The 17,006-nt window shown below is 35.8% G+C and overlaps 1 protein-coding gene across 3 annotated transcripts in view; it reads left to right on the top strand.

Moving 5' to 3' along the window:
- The window catches only part of NUDCD1 (NudC domain containing 1), a 35,272-nt gene extending 21,009 nt beyond the window's left edge, over nucleotides 1-14,263 (top strand). The window contains exons 4-10 of one of the 3 annotated variants that reach the window (XM_082285863.1): nucleotides 1,070-1,250; nucleotides 4,384-4,569; nucleotides 6,571-6,778; nucleotides 8,824-8,968; nucleotides 10,279-10,404; nucleotides 12,487-12,646; nucleotides 13,871-14,263. In XM_082285863.1, the coding sequence (XP_082141989.1) occupies nucleotides 1,070-1,250; nucleotides 4,384-4,569; nucleotides 6,571-6,778; nucleotides 8,824-8,968; nucleotides 10,279-10,404; nucleotides 12,487-12,646; nucleotides 13,871-14,163 (1,299 nt within the window). In that variant the 3' untranslated portion in view covers nucleotides 14,164-14,263. The remainder of the gene's footprint in view (nucleotides 1-1,069; nucleotides 1,251-4,383; nucleotides 4,570-6,570; nucleotides 6,779-8,823; nucleotides 8,969-10,278; nucleotides 10,405-12,486; nucleotides 12,647-13,870) is intronic. The other 2 variants (XM_082285864.1, XM_082285865.1) reach the window with 2 other exon arrangements.
- Nucleotides 14,264-17,006: the final 2,743 nt, after the last annotated feature.

Here is a 17,006-nt window from a genome sequence, read left to right as displayed (position 1 = left end):
TCTTTCATTTGTTCTTTCATTTTCACATGTTAACCTTCTAGCAAATAATATTTCTTTTCTTCTTCTTCCCTGTTGTTTGGATTCATTTTGTTTTTATCTTCATGGGTTTTTTGCTGAATGAGTACTTTTTGAAAAAAGCTGGAATACCTGTTTTTTAGAATTAAAACTTCCAGCTATAGGTACCAAATGTCTCATGCTATAAGATGTGGAGTCCTTTGTATGAAATTAATGAAATAATTTTCATAGAATATAAATAATTTTCATGAATTAATGAAATTTATAATTTTAAGTTCATAAGTAATGACATTTTATATTCACAGTGGTGCTTATTAGCCTTTCAGTAGGACAGTAATATTTATGTGTTCTGCCTACCTAGTAACATCCAAGTATTGGATGGACTTTTCCAATCCATGTACATAAATAAAAATTCAAGAACTTCTGACCCTAGCTTCTCCTAAACATGAATATTATTCTCCTTCATTTCATTATAGCTTTTTGTTTCTTACTTCTTAGAAGAGGAAAATGGGATCTCTTTGCAAAGCTAAATAATGGCACGTTTGATAATTAAACAGTGGCAATGATGGCTTGGACCTTTTTGTCTTCTTGTTTGTACATGTCAAGAAGATTTTCAGAATGTTGAAGTATCTAGAGAACTAATGAGGGCCTTGGGGAAATGCCTACATTTTCATCTTGAGTGTGAGACTCTGCCCAGTTGATAGGCAGTGTTTATGGACCCTGTTATGCTCATCAGTTGCTGTACTTCTATTTATTGCAGTACTAAATAGCCACAATGCAGACAGGTTTGGGGATCTTTGTGCTTTGTTTAATGGGCTCTTATAGTGATTGTTCAATATAAACAATAATGTTTTAAAACATTTCAGTACAGTAGCTTGATAGCCACAGAAGGAGGAACCAGGAATGTATGACATTTGTGGGTTCATATTGGCACAGAGATTTGTGGGACACAAACTGTTACTGATTTGACATTCACTGAAACCCTTCCCTGCTTTCTGTAAAAGAGCAAGGCTTCCAGCTTTAACTGAGTTTTTATTACATTTTTGTCTTCTAGATTGTGTTTAATGAAGAACTAGGAAGTCCATTTATTGTGGCACACAGTGTTTCATTTGTAAAATCAGATGCACATTCACTAGCTGTGCTGCTGCTTAGGGTAGAAAAAGATGAACTGGACACAAAAGGAAGTGGATTTCATGTTACCTTGGAATGGGTTACAATTGCAGAAAAGAAAGAGGGTAAGTGTTTTACATTTATATTACTGGTGAGTAATGTTTAAAAAAATAAAAATCATGCTTTTATTCTTTGTCTTAGAAGTTACTTTTCCACAGGTTCTGGTATTTCTTTTCCACAAAGCTTCAGCTTAGATTTTACATAGGTAACTTTTTCTTACATTTTGAGATCAAGTTATTGGTTGTAAATCTAAATTCTGACAGACATTTGAAAAACAGGAAGAAGTAAAGTTTTACACTTGTGTGGTTAAGATAATTAGAAAACAAGGTAGAACTTTACTTGAATGTTATGAAACGCAATTTCTGTTTAGCTTGGTCTTGCAAAATCGAGATTATACGGAACTATTCAGGAAGGACATAGAGATGCTTGAACGTGTTCAAAGGAAGGCAGCAAGGCTGGTGAGGGGCTTGGAACACAAGCCCTGTGAGGAACAACTGAGGGAGCTGGGGTTGTGTAGCCTGGAGAAAAGAAGACTCAGAGGTGACCTTATGACTCTCTACAACTACCTGAGAGGTGGTTATAGTCAGGTGAGGCTTGGTCTCTCTCCGGGCAGCAGCTGACAGAACAAGAGGTCACAGTCTTAAGCTGCACCAAGGGAAATTTAGGTTGGATGTTAGGAAAAAGCTTTTACTGAAAGAGTGATAAAGTACTGGAACTGTCTGCTTGGGGAGGTGGTGGAGTCACCATCCCTGGATGTGTTTAAAAAAGATCAGTTGAGGTGGTGTTAGAGCATGGGTTGGACTCAGTGATCTTGAAGGTCTCTTCCAACCTGGTGATTCTGTGTGTGATTCTATTCCTAACTTGCATCTTGTTGTATTTTTTAAAATATTGTACAGCTGGATGTGAGTCTTTGGTTATGTTTTTTTGTTGATTTTTTTTTTAGCTTCCAATTAATGGTGTAGTGGGATTGGAATTAGTATGAGATAAATATAAGACCTGTAGACCTGTAAGACCTTTATAAAAAGTAAATACTGCATATTCTAAGTTTTCCTGCCGTAAGAGTATGAAGTTATTCCGTTAATTTTAGAGCAACACATTGAAAACTTACTAGTATGTTAATACCTACTAATTAATATTTTATCCTAATAAAGTTTGACAAATGATACTTTATATATTCAATATGACCATATATATATGTACATTAAATATCATGATTTACATAAAGGATGGAAGACCCCATGTTTCACTGTCTGATTTAAAGATGTGTGGATTAAATTAATAGACCTTCTTGGAATGACTGTGATATAGTCTTGCTCATTATGTTCCAGGAAACAGAATTTTGATACTGATAGAAACAAGATCTTTAACTAGTTGAACTAAAGCAGTTGGTTGCATACTTTGATGTTACTAGCCAAATGTTCTTCCATCTCCTACATGTATAGTATGGATAGGATAGGATAGGATAGGATAGGATAGGATAGGATAGAATAGAATAGAATAGAATAGAATAGAATAGAATAGGATAGTTCATTTGGAAGTGACCTACAACAGTCATCTAGTCCAGCTGCCTGACCGGTTAAAGCCTGTTGTTAAGAGCATTGTCCAAATGCCTCCTAAACACTGACAGATGGGGCTTTGACCATCTCTCTAGGAAGCTTGTTCCAGTGTTTAACCACCCTCTCAGGAAAGCAGTGCTTCCTGATGTCCAGTCTGAACCTCATCTGGTGCAGCTTTGAACCATTCCCACGTGTCCTGTCACTGGATACCGAGAAGAAGAGCTCAGCATCTTCCTCTCCCCTCCCTAGGAAGACTGTCGACAGCAATGAGGTTGCCCCTCAGCCTCATTTTCTCCAAACTAGACAAGCCTGAAGTCCTCATCTAGTCTTGGTAGGACATTCTTTCCAGCCCTTCACCAGCTGTGTTGCCCTCAGTGGCTTTAGTTATATTTTCTGCTGTTGAAACCTTGGATGATGGAAATATTTCTGAGAAAGCCACATGAGACCAACTGCCTTAGGCTTTTGTGGCCAGCTCAGCAAGAGAAAGAAACCTCTGAACATTACTGGTTATAACTTAGAAGAAAAACTAAATCAGTAACACTGCCAGTCGAGAACTGAAGACTGCTACTTAATAAGAGCACCAACACAGAATTTTTTTATGTTTTTTAATACTGTACACTCTCATAATTTTTTTTTACGTTGTGTGTTTTATGACTTATGACAAATATTCTTGGAATCCATAAAAGTGGATTTAAAAATCTTTCAAAAAGTCTTTCCAGTTCTTCAGCATTTCCAGGGAACAGAAAATTTTTGAAATTACTGTCAGTAGAGATGTAAATAACAAAATTGAAAGCAATCCTTAATTATGAAGAGAGAAATAAATTTTGATTTCATTTAAACAAGCATCTCACAAATCAAACTGATGTATGAACCAGTTTCAAAGATAAAAGTTGTTTTGAGGAATTACAATACCTTACATTCTCTTTCATCAGTAGTCAATTGCTGTTGCTTGACTTTTCTTGAAACTGTGCCTGTGGGTGCAGTTTATTAAATCAGACTGTAGTAGAAGTAAGTAGTTAATGAACAAGCCATTTCTTAAATTACCAAAATCGGGGCTTCATCAAAGCAAAGCCTTAAAACATGGTTATGTCTCTTGACACCAACAACTGGGACATCTCTGCCCTGTTTTGTAGACTGGACAAAGGGATCACACCCACCACTATTCTGTTACCAAAGAACAAAAAAATGGAAGCATAGAAATGAATCAGAATGGTGGCAGTAGTTAGGTCTTTTCATATCTTCTGTGGTACTTCAGAGGACTGTAACAAAGGTATATACCTTTTCAAAGTTGGTTTTCTTTCATTAACCAAACTTTAGGAGTACTTGCTGTAAAAGCTTGAAATGGGGAACCACCATGCTGCCTTATGAGATTCAGAAAATGTGACATGCTTAGCTTTCTTCTGACCTTCTCTACAAGAAAAAAAATGTATGTACAGAGGCTGTGCTGGGCTAGCTGTGATCAGCAAAGACATCATAAGAATAAAAGGCAATCTTAGATTAATCCAGTATAACACATTGGAAAACCATGGTACTGTGATTTAACAGGTAGGATTGCTTAGTATTTTTAAATGTGATGTGTTCCTTAGATAATAATTTGTCTTTTAGAAATATATCATGACTTTTTAAAAATTTTATTTTATAGGTGATCAAAGATATGAAATTGTTAAAAGGAGAGTTTTGCAAGGAAAATCAGTCCCCCATTATGCAGCAATAGAGCCAAGTGGGGATGGTCTAATGATTGTTTCCCACAAACCATTCACATTTATGCAAAATGAAAGTGACAAATTAGAAGAAAATGATGATGCAAAAGTATCAAATGAAAAGAAAGGTAAGACTTAGTCTGACAGGTTATGATAGGCTGCTCTCTTCTTTGATTTAGAACATACCTTGTTAGTTTAGCATTTGTTTGGGAACTCTAGGAATAAATGTTTTAGTATTTATGTTCTGGACAGATTGACTTTCGTTTGTTTGTTTCCCTTTACTGTTGGAAGTTGTATTGTGCATAAACCTATATTAGGACCTCTTTTTTGGATAGGAGACACTTAAACGATGTTTTGCAAAAAGACCTATAAGTTTTTTTGGTATTGGATTGCTAACACCTAAATTTAGGTGTCTGTCTGAAGTAGTCAAATTAAGAAGCCAGTCTTCCTAGATGGTAGTGGGGGCATTGACCTCCCCAAATTGTTGTTCATCAGAAAGCTTTCTGTTATGTAATTTATTCCTGCCTTTCTAAAATTTAAATAATTATTTTTAAAAATATTTTTCTTTTGAAGAATGAGATTCCTGTAAAAGATTCTCTTTTGTCCAGTGGGAAAGGAGTTTAGAAAAAGTAGTAACTTCCACAGAAGGCATTCATACTTGTTTTTCTTTGCACTCAAAACAATACTAAGTATGTAAAAATGTGTTAATAGAGTTGTTTATTCTTAAGTATCACTGAGCTCCATAATATGTATATTTATGTAATTATGTTGGATTATTTCATGTTTTATTTTTGCTTCTGCCTATCAGGTATTGGTTAATGAACAAATCCTAACTGAAGGATACTAGCACAATCTTTGTCAATAGTATGAAAACCTATTTGAAAAACAGTATGAAAGGATCAAATTTCTGGAATTTAACAGTGTTAAACACTGTGACAACTGTGATGTTGTACTTGTAATTTTATTAAGAATAGTCTGTACACATAAACCTTGAGGCAAAGGAGTTCAGTGCACTGAGCACCATAATGCAGTGTCTATGCAGTTGCCTTTTACATTAGGTTTGCTAAACCTAATGTAGGCTCTAATTTTAGTTGCACTGTTATATAAAATTGCAGGCATAATGGGCTTTTAATATCAGATGCAGTTTGTGTCAGTGTTTAGAATTTTGAAGGCTGCCAAGTCTCAGATGGTAGTAGTTTTTGGGGAAGTATAATTGTAGCACCTGTGACTGCATTGCAACCAGGGCAGTTGTGGCAAAGGGCAATAGTACAAGAGTCCTTCCCAAGTCACAGTTGCTGGTATGAAGCTTTGATCAGTGGAATCTTGTGTTGGGTTGTGATGACTTGAGAGCTTTCACGGGGAACCCATACTTCACTTTTTCTCAAAACAGAGAGGTAACTTGTACAAGATTGCTCTTTAGAAAGTGTATTCATCTGTATTTGTATTTTCTGTGACCAACGGTGCATTACCCACTCATGCTGTCATAACATTCCTTTTGTATTAAAATTTATCTTAAAAGGCCTTTTCTTCTAGCAGTTTAATAATCAGACAGATTCTAGACACAGTAGAAAAAGCCAATCACTACCTCTGGGCAAGCAGTTTTATTTCATCTCCATTAGCTGAGGCAGATTAAGACTACTTCTTATAAAATCATTTCTATTGAGTAGTCAATGTAGCTTTTGGGACAATATATAAGAAAAAAGTGTTCATATCTCTGAATGGCATATGGTTCTAGCATCAGTCAGTATACTTCACCTGATGTCTCTTCAACCAAATTATTAATCATTAATGTTTCATTGTATTTAAGTACATTTTGGGTTCCAGTTTCATAATGCTACACTAAACTTAAGAGTAACAGTTAATGCCCACTGTATAACTATCAGCATATTTGAGTACAGACATAAATATAAATTACTTTCCAAATGAGGGACACAAATGATTGTTAAGGTGTTTCTCCATTTTATGATCAGAATGTATTTTGTGTAAATTGATCACAGTAAAAGTTAATTTTTACTCTTTCAAAAACGCAGTATCTTTCACAAAATTCCATATGTCCCAGCATTGCATGCTGTGGAATCCAGAAATACTTGTAATCTAGTCTGTATTTTCCTGCATGTTTCCAATTGTAGACCCTCTCTACTACTGGCAGCAGACTGAAGATGATGTGACAGTAACAGTTCACCTGCCTCAAGACATCACTAAAGATGACATAAAAATACATTTTTCCCCTGATAATATATGTGTTATGCTGAAAGACCAGCCTCCTTTAATGGAAGGAAAGCTCTATTCATCTGTGGACCATGAAAGCTGCACATGGATAATTAGAGAGGACAAAAGGTATTGTATATATTTTTTAGTTTTCCTATTGATAGGAAATGATTTAAAAGCATACACCATATCTGACTTCTGGCCCTTCTGGGATGATCTCATTTAATGCTACACCACATTTCCCTTCTTGCAAGAATGTCTCCTCTCCTGAAAACAGTTCACTGGCTTTTGCTGTCTCCGTACTGCTTCTTTATCTACTTGTGAAAGTAATCCCTTCCTTTTGCAGTTATTTGCCAGGAAAAAAACCCACACAGGTATCAAAATGTTAAACATAGATTTGTAAGAAGAGTAAACTTAATTGGTTCAACAATTATTTTTTTCACTATATTTCAGGATTGATTTGTCTGAATGTACCTTGTTGTTTGTATTGATAATTTCTCTTCAACTTTCCACAAACAAGCATTTTGGTAATAATACAACAGCAATTCTTTAGGTTTGATTTATAAATTCCTTATTATATTTTCCTAATCCATTATGTATTATGTGCCTTATAGAAAATTAATCTGGGTGCACTTAAAATGCTGTAGATCTCAAATAGAAATGTTTGTGCTTTTATTTGAGAAGTAAACTTTAGGGTTTTTTTTCATTCTGAAATAAAAGTATGAAAGAATGAAGAGGGTGCAAAAAAATAATTCAGCGTTCCCTAAGACAGTCAGGTTTTCCTTTTGTGAGGGCTGAGCTGTGTATCCACTTAGCCATGCTGGCCTGGTTATCTCAGAGATACTTATACTCTTTAATGAACTCAAGAAGAAACATGTACACCACCAGGTGGTCCACTCAACAGCTGATAGCTGTTTATCTAAAACAAAGGCTACCCCTTGAGTTGTGGTAAAGTTGGCTTTTTGCAGTTTCCAAAAGGTTAACTGTAAAGGATAGTGATTCTCAAAAAAAATTAGAGGGACTAATGTTTTTATATAGATTATACCATTACTGCATATTAAAATTCGACTGTGATTAAAATGTGTGGGGTTGTTGGTTATTAGGTATCATGCTGAAAAATAACTCATCTGAATAACTTGATTTTTTAATTACTCATTCAAGCGAGTGTTATTGCATGAATCTCAGGTTTCTATTTTAATGAGAAAGAGTAATTCCATGTTTCAGTGTGATAAGTTGCACTCAGTTCTTAATGTTCCTGCTGCAGCTCTGCTATAAATTGATTGATTAAAAGTCTAAAACTTTCTCCAAACATCTTCTGTAAAAGTATGCTATTCCTAATACCAGTGTAATTGCTTTGGAAACTGATTCAGAGTTTACTAAATAGTTGCTGCTATGGTGCAGCAACTTAGAGGGTGTTCTGTCAGGTATACTACAGCTGTCATTGCTGGAGACCCTAGAAGTGTATCTAAAAAGTGAGTATAATGAAACTGACTTCAGTTTTATCATTATCTATGTGTTTGTCCAACACAGTATTTAAATGGAATTACTATGTTGGTGCGTCAGGCTGTGTCTTATTTTTTGTTTACTTGATTAGTTATTCCTAATAGTTTAGTGATTATACTGGGTTCTCATTTTTGTTGTTGTTGTTTTTTTTTTTTACATGTTACAGAAATCTTATCTCTTGTGAGATATGACTTTAGATAGACAGTATAGATAATTAACTGTTGTAGTATTTCTGCGGTCTATAAAATACCAATGTTTTTGTCCCAGATGTCATATAGAGGTAAAGCACACTTAAGTACTTATGTTCCAAATAAACCTCTGTAGTAAACTTCTGTCAGTCTTTGAATAGATTACTTTACAAGTGATTTTGCTGCCATATTTGAAATATTTTAATGAGACTGCTTCAGGGTAAACTGCACTTGCATTGAAAACCCTGAGGTTTGTGTTTAGGCTAATAGAAATCACATACTTGGCCTGTTTTTCTTTAGGATATATTTTGTTAGAATAGTTTATTTTATAATTTGAATGCTAATGGTTTCTGTTACGTGATTTTCATTATTAGTTCAGTGTGAAGAGAAGTGCTCTTATCTACATTTAGAGCTTTTTGACTAATCTGACAAATGGATGTTGTGTTTTCATGTGCTATTCTTTGTCCTGTCTTTGCATTTTAGTCTGGAAATTTCTCTGATTAAGAAAAATGAGGGATCCCGGTGGCCAGAGCTAATCATCGGTGACACAAGAGGGGAATTCGTTATGGATTCTTCCCAGTGCTCCGAAATATCTGAAAGCCTGATGCATCTTACCTCTGAAGTAATGGTAAAGAGTTGAGAACCAAACATTTAAAATTCTTGTACTTTTGCACATTGTCTTTTCTTGATAATTCAATTTGCACTGCATTGACCCAGCTCATCAATTCATTCACTACTTAGAGTCCTAACTACATTCATTTTTAATCGAAACTGTTAACAAACTAATGGCACTAGAGCTGTGAATGTGCTTTGAACAGTAAAATCATCTTCAAGGGGGACAGAAATTAACTTATATGATGGTGTCTGTGCACCAAACAGAAGCCTGATTTAACATTGAAAATAAACTTTGTTCCTCCAGTTTAGGATGTGGCAGTTTGTTTTAAAGCAATTAATTTAAATGATTTTGAAAGATGTCTGATTCTTGTTTATCAATAGGTTAGCAAAACTTTTATACTGTCTTCCTAGGGGTGCTGTACTTGACCTACAGACTGGGAGTGTAAATGACATGTTTAAAAGGAAAATTTAGGAAGCTATAAACATGACTCATGAACTTTCTGGAATTATTGTTGTACAGGAAGTCTGCTTGAAGTAAAATGTAATTTTTAGCTGCTATTTGCTTGATACTTGGTTTAATTAGAAAATGGCATCTCATCTGAAACTTGTGAAGTGTGACTCCTTGTGGATTTTGATATATTAGGTTTGGATTGTTACTTGCTTTTAATAAGGCTGAAAAGTGTTATTAAAAGAAATTCTATTTAGTACTCCAGATTGATTTCCCTTGTCTCTCCCCCAGCATTTGTGAGCAATATATTGTAGTATATCTGTTGACCATAGATTTATTTGGAACTTCAAATTACTTTTCATCTGTACCTCACACTGAGCTTAAAGTGAGGATTTTTTAATCATTAGTTTTCATGAATTTTAAATAGATTTTAATAAATTAAAATTATTATTAGCAAAACTAAAATATGTCATGTATTTAGAGCTGCTTACAAAATGAATTAATACATTTTTTTAATAGCATTTCTGATGGCAGGCTGAAACAAGCTTTTGCTGATGTACATTTACTAAATGTGCATATGTTTTCAGGGTTGTATACTTTTGCTACTTAAAGAAGGAAATTTATTGTCCATGGTTTAGTAGGCTTATATACCTTTCCTCAAACTGAAATTGATTTTATTGTACCTACCACTCATGCTGTCCTCCACAGCAGAAATCATTCTATTAATTTTGAGTAAGTACATAATAGCTTAATCTTTCAGTATGTATGGATATGCAAACGATTCTTCATGTTCAATTTTTTTTTTGTTATAAAAAGGATTCATATATATTTTTTCAGTAGTTTAAATTTTCAGTGTAGTTCATTCTTTTTTTCAGAATCCAAACCCTGAAAAGGAAAACCCACCTTGTAATGCTCAAGAATTAGAAGAATGTGATGCTTTTCTTGAAGATGGCGCAAGCTTGTGCAGATTTGATGGCGATACCTTGAAAGTCACTCATATAGTAAGTACTGCAAATTACTACAGAAGTACTTCAAAACATTGTTTAATTTGGAATTTGACTTCTGTTATTGGTACAAAAATCTGTAGACTATTGAAATCACATAAATTTCTCATATAATATCAAATCACAGTAGCAACAGTAATTGTCAACCCATATGCATCCTTCAATGTCATTTTAATATAAAAACAAAGTTCCTTTTGTTCTGATTAAAAAAATACATATACAAGTGAGCCATTTGAAAAGCCAAAGTTATATCACAATAATTGTAAGAAAAGGGTCTTTTTCAGTGGCATAAAATTCTTTAGATGACTTAGTTTGCATTTTCCTCCATAATTTTTCAGACAGCCTGGTGGAAACCTGACCTTTTTTACTAAGAAGCTGGAGCATAGATGACTTTATAATACTTCTTTATCAATCGCACTGAAAATAACAGACTGGGGGAAACTGCTTCAATAGTGGGCTTGATCTGGGCTGTAAGGAACCCTGACTAACATTAAGTTAGGATTTCATCTGGTCTGTTGCTAGAGTTGGAAACAACAAAATCCTGTGAAAACCTTACAGATTAACTCATGGTCTTGGGGTTTTTTTGAAGATGTTTCTAGCAATAGAAACAAGAGATTAAAACTGGATGAAAGCAATAACTACATCATGGTTGTAGCACGGTTTGGGTTGCCTAGTAAGTTGTGCAACCTCTGTCCTTGAGATTTTCAAGACCAGACTGGATAAAGTTCTAAATAACTCAGCTTAAACTGCTGCTTCTCGCACTGAAGGGTTAGAAGTTTGTGCCCCAGAGACATTACACACAATCAAGACCAGACATGTTGAAAATGGTTTCTTTGGCCTTGAATGAGTTAAACAGATGGTATCTAAGCTTGATGCATTGGCCAAAGTCTCCCAGACATTTTCTTTTGGTTGTTTACTGGGAAAGCTGCATTGCTTAAAGCAATCAGTGAGATGATAAGGCACAAGTGTAATACCTGATTGAGCTTCACCCCCAGCAGCTTTATCCCACATAGAAGTCTCTGAGCTGTAACTCAACTTCTACTGCACTCTTACATACAAAATTTACACCATTAACTTTCCCACTTTTTGCGTAAGACTCAGTCCACAGTTCTCGCACAGAAACAAAACTGATGTCTGTGGCATCGACAGTAGTGTTGACAATCAGGAGGAATATGAGATCATAGGATCAAGAAAGGTTGCTTTCTAGCAGGCAGCAAGACATTGTGGAGCAAGTTTGAACTCCAGGGTTCTTGTAAAGAGTTCTTAAAGTGGGTGGCATAAAAGTAATTCAGAGGCTAATGTGTTGAAAGCGTTATGGTCAAAGGACAGTAACTGTGGGTAGGAAATACTAATTTCAGCCTCTTCTGTGGGAGCTTGTGGGTTTGGTCCTTGTTGAAGTATGTAGTAATATGAGTATTTCAGTTTATTTTTCAGCGTACAGGAATGTATTTTCACTTTGATTTAGTTCTTCTTTCATGTTGTTTGGGATTTCTTGTTAGCAATTACAAGGCCTTTTCCTTCAGAACTGTGTCTGGTCCAGCTTTTTACCCAAAACTCCTACAAACATTTTTATTGACGAGTGTGCTCATCTGAAATTTAGTAATTACTTGATTGTGAGTAAATTAAAAAATGTTGACATTTCATAATTTCAGTATTCTAATTAATGCTTGTTTCAGTGCTTGGCAGCTTTTACCTGAGAGGGACAGTATTTCCTTCTCTGTTAGCCCTGCAGAAAAGCAGATGTGATTACTTAGAAAGAATCTTTTCTTAACATCAAAAGTTGTAGGTTAGGGTCTGTCCTAGAAAACCACTTTTGCACAAAACACATTCCCATTTGCTGGTGCAGCGGACATAAAGTTTCTCTAAATATTACTCCAACAAACTTAATTGCATCTCCTTGAAATGCGTAAGGCACCTGTGGTGTATTGAGCTGTTGATTGGTGGGATGCAGCATAATGTATTCAAACATTTTGTCAACTAACAAACACAAAACTGTTGATAATCTAACTTTGGCAGTATGTATAACAGAATCTGCTATTTATGCTTTGAATCAATGTTTTGTATTCGTTTTGTTTTCAGATTAATCTTGGAAGCAACCAGTATCTTTTCTCAGTTGTTGTGAATCCCAGAGAAATGCCATGCTTCTGCCTGAGGCATGATGTTGATGCTCTTCTCTGGCAGCCTCACTCTGACCAACCAGAGAATATGTGGGAACACATTGCAACTTTTAATGCTTTAGGTAAGAAATTAACTTCTGTGTCACACACCTCTGAGACTTTTCTATCTGAATACTTCTGCTATGGCATATGTTGATATTTCACTTACTTAAGTCTGAATTGAAAGTTATAATTCTGTTGATAGCAGCATGGTAGCTTAATTTTAGAAATAAGAGAACATAGAAATAAAATGTTTATGCCCTGGGATGAAAACAAGCCTTTTCAGACCATGTATAGGATGTAAGCACAGTACTGCACAGTAAAAAGGAGAGTTCCTTGGCTGAGTGACCTTGAGTTAGACTGAAAAGCATAATCACCACCTTAACACTCACACAGACATCGTCGGGGCAATAGCTGCAGTTAATTGATTGTATGTCTAGGTCTATGTAATCTTATGGTAAGGTGTTTCAATAAGTCACCTTTAGATTTTTCCTGTCTTCTTGTCCCATGTGATAACCATTGGCACGCATTGTTCAATGGAAGTGAAGCAAATAACCTTTCAGAAAGATGGTAGATCACTTTGCAAAGATTGTATCTCAATTCTCTTTTCAGAAGTGTGAAAGGAAATCAGTCTGAAATAAATCTGTTTGCTACTGGAGTCTTGTAATGACAGTGGAAAACGGAGGCTTTTTTTCCTTCTGAGTGAATAGTAACAGAAATTAAAATGTGTTAAAAAAAACCTCTTTTTTTTTAGTCATTTCTAAACAGAAGACAAGTTTTAAGTGTCTGTTCAAGATTAGGTAGACTCAGAAATCTTCATTTTTAAATGTAATTAATTGCCCACTGGGAAATGAGGAGAGAGAAGAGATTTATTCTGCTTAGACTGCTAATATTGGGCCAAGATTGCCCATATGGACCATGTCTGTGCCTTATGATCCTGCTGAGAAAATGAAAGACCTTGTGAGGCAGAGAGGAGCCAGATGTGGGAAGAGTATCTTGCTATACATATGTATCCAAAACACCAGTTAAGATGAGGTACACGAGAATTGTGTATTGGTATTAAACTGATTAAACTGGTTAATGCATTCCTTCAGAAAGTACTGGCTTATGTAATAAGAATGGTTTGGTGGTTTGTTTGTGGGAGTTTTTTTGGTTTTGTTGGGTTTTTTGTTTTGTTTTGTTGTTGTTTGTTTTTACAAATTGAGTATTATTTTTTAAGTTAAGCTTGAGTTTTTATCAGCCAGTTAAAGTTCTGTTGAAACACATATATATTACTTATCCCATCTACTTGGTTTTGGACTGTATAGGTTATGTCCAAGCATCGAAACAAGACAAGAAGTTCATGGCTTGTGCTCCAGATTACTCCTACGCTGCTCTTTGTGAGTGCTTGCGACGAGTTTTCATCTATCGCCAGCCGACTCCTCTGGCCACAGTTCTCTACAACAGGAAGGAAGGAAGACAAGTAGGGCAGGTTGCTAAGCAGCTGGTAGCAACCCTGGAAGCCAATGATCCTATTTTAGGCTTTCAAGCTACGAGTGAGAGATTATTTGTTCTCACAACAAAAACCTTGTTTTTAATAAAGGTGAACTCTGGAAATTAATTATTCAGTGTGCTCTGCTGTAGTTTGTGTTAACAATTTGTTATAGAACTCGTTAGGTAGACAATCTGATGAGTTCAGTACAATTTGCTGAAAATCAAAAAGGGGATGTTTTACAGGGGAATCAAATTTCTTCATTAGAATTTTTCTGTAAGAAATTGAGAGTTTTTTGACTTTGCTGCCACGGAAGTAAGCTTTTTCAGAGCTATGGAAAAATGTCTTCTGCATTAACATCTTTGTCAAAGTAATTGTCAGAGGCTGCTATTGCATAGGTGAATAGATTAATGCATTGCTTTTTCCAAGTGACTTTATTCTCTGTACTTCTGAGTTTTGAGAATTCACTTCTGTTTTTAAATGCCACTGTTTACCTCTGAAAAAAATAGTCAGATAAAGAGTTACAAGCATATGATATGCAAAGTAGAATGTATCATAAAGAAAAAATCTCCAGTTCAAATACTGTTAACCAAAAAACTGATTTGATATTTCGACATTCAGTAGTTTTGAGTGAAATGTGAGTGAAATGAATGGGTTATTATGTTTCTTCTACAGGTAATTAAATGGAGCAGTTTTATTGTTTATGCACATATTAGATTATTGGTTTGGATATTTATTTATCCTTGCAGTAAAATCTGTTCACAATTCTAGAATACACTTTAGTAGCTTTTTCCAGAAGCAAAGTAAGGGTCAATGTATAGCTGGCAATGATACATCGAGTGCTATTAGTTAAGGTCTTGTTATACTCTCAGTTGTGCCATTTTCATTTGACTTTATACTTCATTTCAAGTGACTCATTTACAATGAGAAAATGGCTGACAGAAAAAGCACCAGTGTTCTAACGTGGGATGGGAAACTCAGAGGTGCTGCTTCTTCCTCAGATGCCACTGTAAATGCTGCATTGTCACTTAACTGTTCTGTCTATGATGCACCAGTCAAAACATGGTGTATTTGCAATGTGAGAGTACTCAGGCCAATGAGGATGCTTTGGTGTAACAAACTGGTGTGATTAATTGAGTTGAGTAGTTGTATCTGAAGATTTTTGTTTCTTACTATAAATTGGCATTGTGAATACATTTAAACCAAAGAGTCAGTTGTGACAGCTTCACCCCGGGTTAGGCTTTTTTCATAGTTGGCTTACAGATCCGTAGCAAAGAATGCCTAATATGTTGTGTACTGGCAGGAAACCTGCTGTCATCTGTGGTACCAAAGTACTGAGACACAAATACAAGCAGCCTTTTAGTTTGCATCTCCCTACCAATATTATTTCAGAACTCTAAGAATCTGTTGAGAGAAGAATAAGTGTTTCTTTAGTTGTGATTGTTTTGACTGTCCTGGAAATTCTCCGGATTTGTATCAGTGAACTGATTAAATAACAAGAGGGAGGCAAGCAATTGTGGCGTGCAAAAACCCTCCAAATGCAGAAACCTTTCAAGGAACCTGATTTTCCCTCTCCTTACAGCAGGATTGTATTGTATATCCAATATTGAAAAGCTTTACTTTTACCTGGGTGCGTTAAAACATACTGGATTTGTAAACCTCTTTTCATTCTGTCCTTTCAAAACTGTCTTGAAAATGCTTTTTGAGAAGACTCAGTGAATGTATTACTGTTGCATGACTGTTTTGCATCTAAATTTTATTGTTGGCCAATAGCATCAAACAAGATGGTAGAATTCCTTCAGAGGCCCTATAAAAAAGATTTTATATAGTTTATTGCTTTGGAGCATAAATTAAGTGCTTTTCAATGTATATGAATATTACTTAGTAACCTGAGGTTTAATCTTTGGCAACACAGAGTTAAGAACATGTAATATTTGGGAAATGGCTGAATGAAAGAGCAAAAGAATCATAGTCAACATGCTTTTGTCACCTCTGGTCTACTGCAGGTAGCTTCAATATAGATGAGAATTTCGGCTGTTCTTTGTCAAATTCTTCTTGCTGTGAGTTACGTGTCTGGAAACATGCTCTGCTGTCTCCTGGCACAGAGGGAACAAAGTCAAGTAAAATGGTTACCTCTTCAAAGGTATTACAATATGCAAAGACTAGAACTCACATTCCAAATGTGTGTCTGTTTCAAGAGAGTTCTTGTTTGCATCTGGAAATAACTGAACACGGGGAAAAGGTTCATCCTTTTTTCCATGTTACTCATCTGTAATCATGGTTGCCAGGAACAACGTATCAAGTAGTCTCTCTCTTATTTTGCTTCTATGAGAATCAAGGATATTTTAGTATTTAAATTATTTGTTACCTTGAGGAATCTGCACAGCAAGCTACTATGCACCCGAGGCAGGGCAATCCCAAGCACAAAAGGAGGCTGGGCAGAGAATGGACTGAGCCGCCCTGGAGAAAAAGACTTGGTGGATGAGAGGCTGGACATGACCCAGCAATGTGCACTTGCAGCCCAGAAAGCCAAAGATGTCCTGGGCTGCATCATGTGAAGCACGGCCTGCAGGTCCAGAGAGATTCTGCCCCTCTGCTCTGCTCTGGTGAGACCCCACCTGCAGAAATGCATCCAGATCTGAGAACCGCAACATAAGAGAGACATGGACCAGTTGGAGCAAGTCCAGAGGAGGGGCACAAAGATTATCAGTGGGTTGGAGCACCTTGTCTGTGACAACAGGCTGAGAGAGTTGGAGTTATTCAGCCTGGGAAAGAGAAGGCTCTGGGGAGATTGTAGAGCAGCCTCTTAGTACCTAAAAGGGGCCTGCAATAGTGGTGGAGAGGGGTTTTGGACAAGGGCATGTAGTGATAGGACTAGAGATAATGGCATTAAACTGAAAGAGAGTAGATTAGATTAGATTAGATTAGATTAGATTAGATTAGATTAGATTAGATTAGATACTGGAGGAAAT

This window comes from Coloeus monedula (genome assembly GCF_965178545.1).
Source record: "Coloeus monedula genome assembly, chromosome: 1".
Lineage (NCBI taxonomy): Eukaryota > Metazoa > Chordata > Aves > Passeriformes > Corvidae > Coloeus > Coloeus monedula.
Note: the sequence above shows the minus strand (reverse complement) of the source record. Positions and strands in the feature narration are given on the sequence as shown.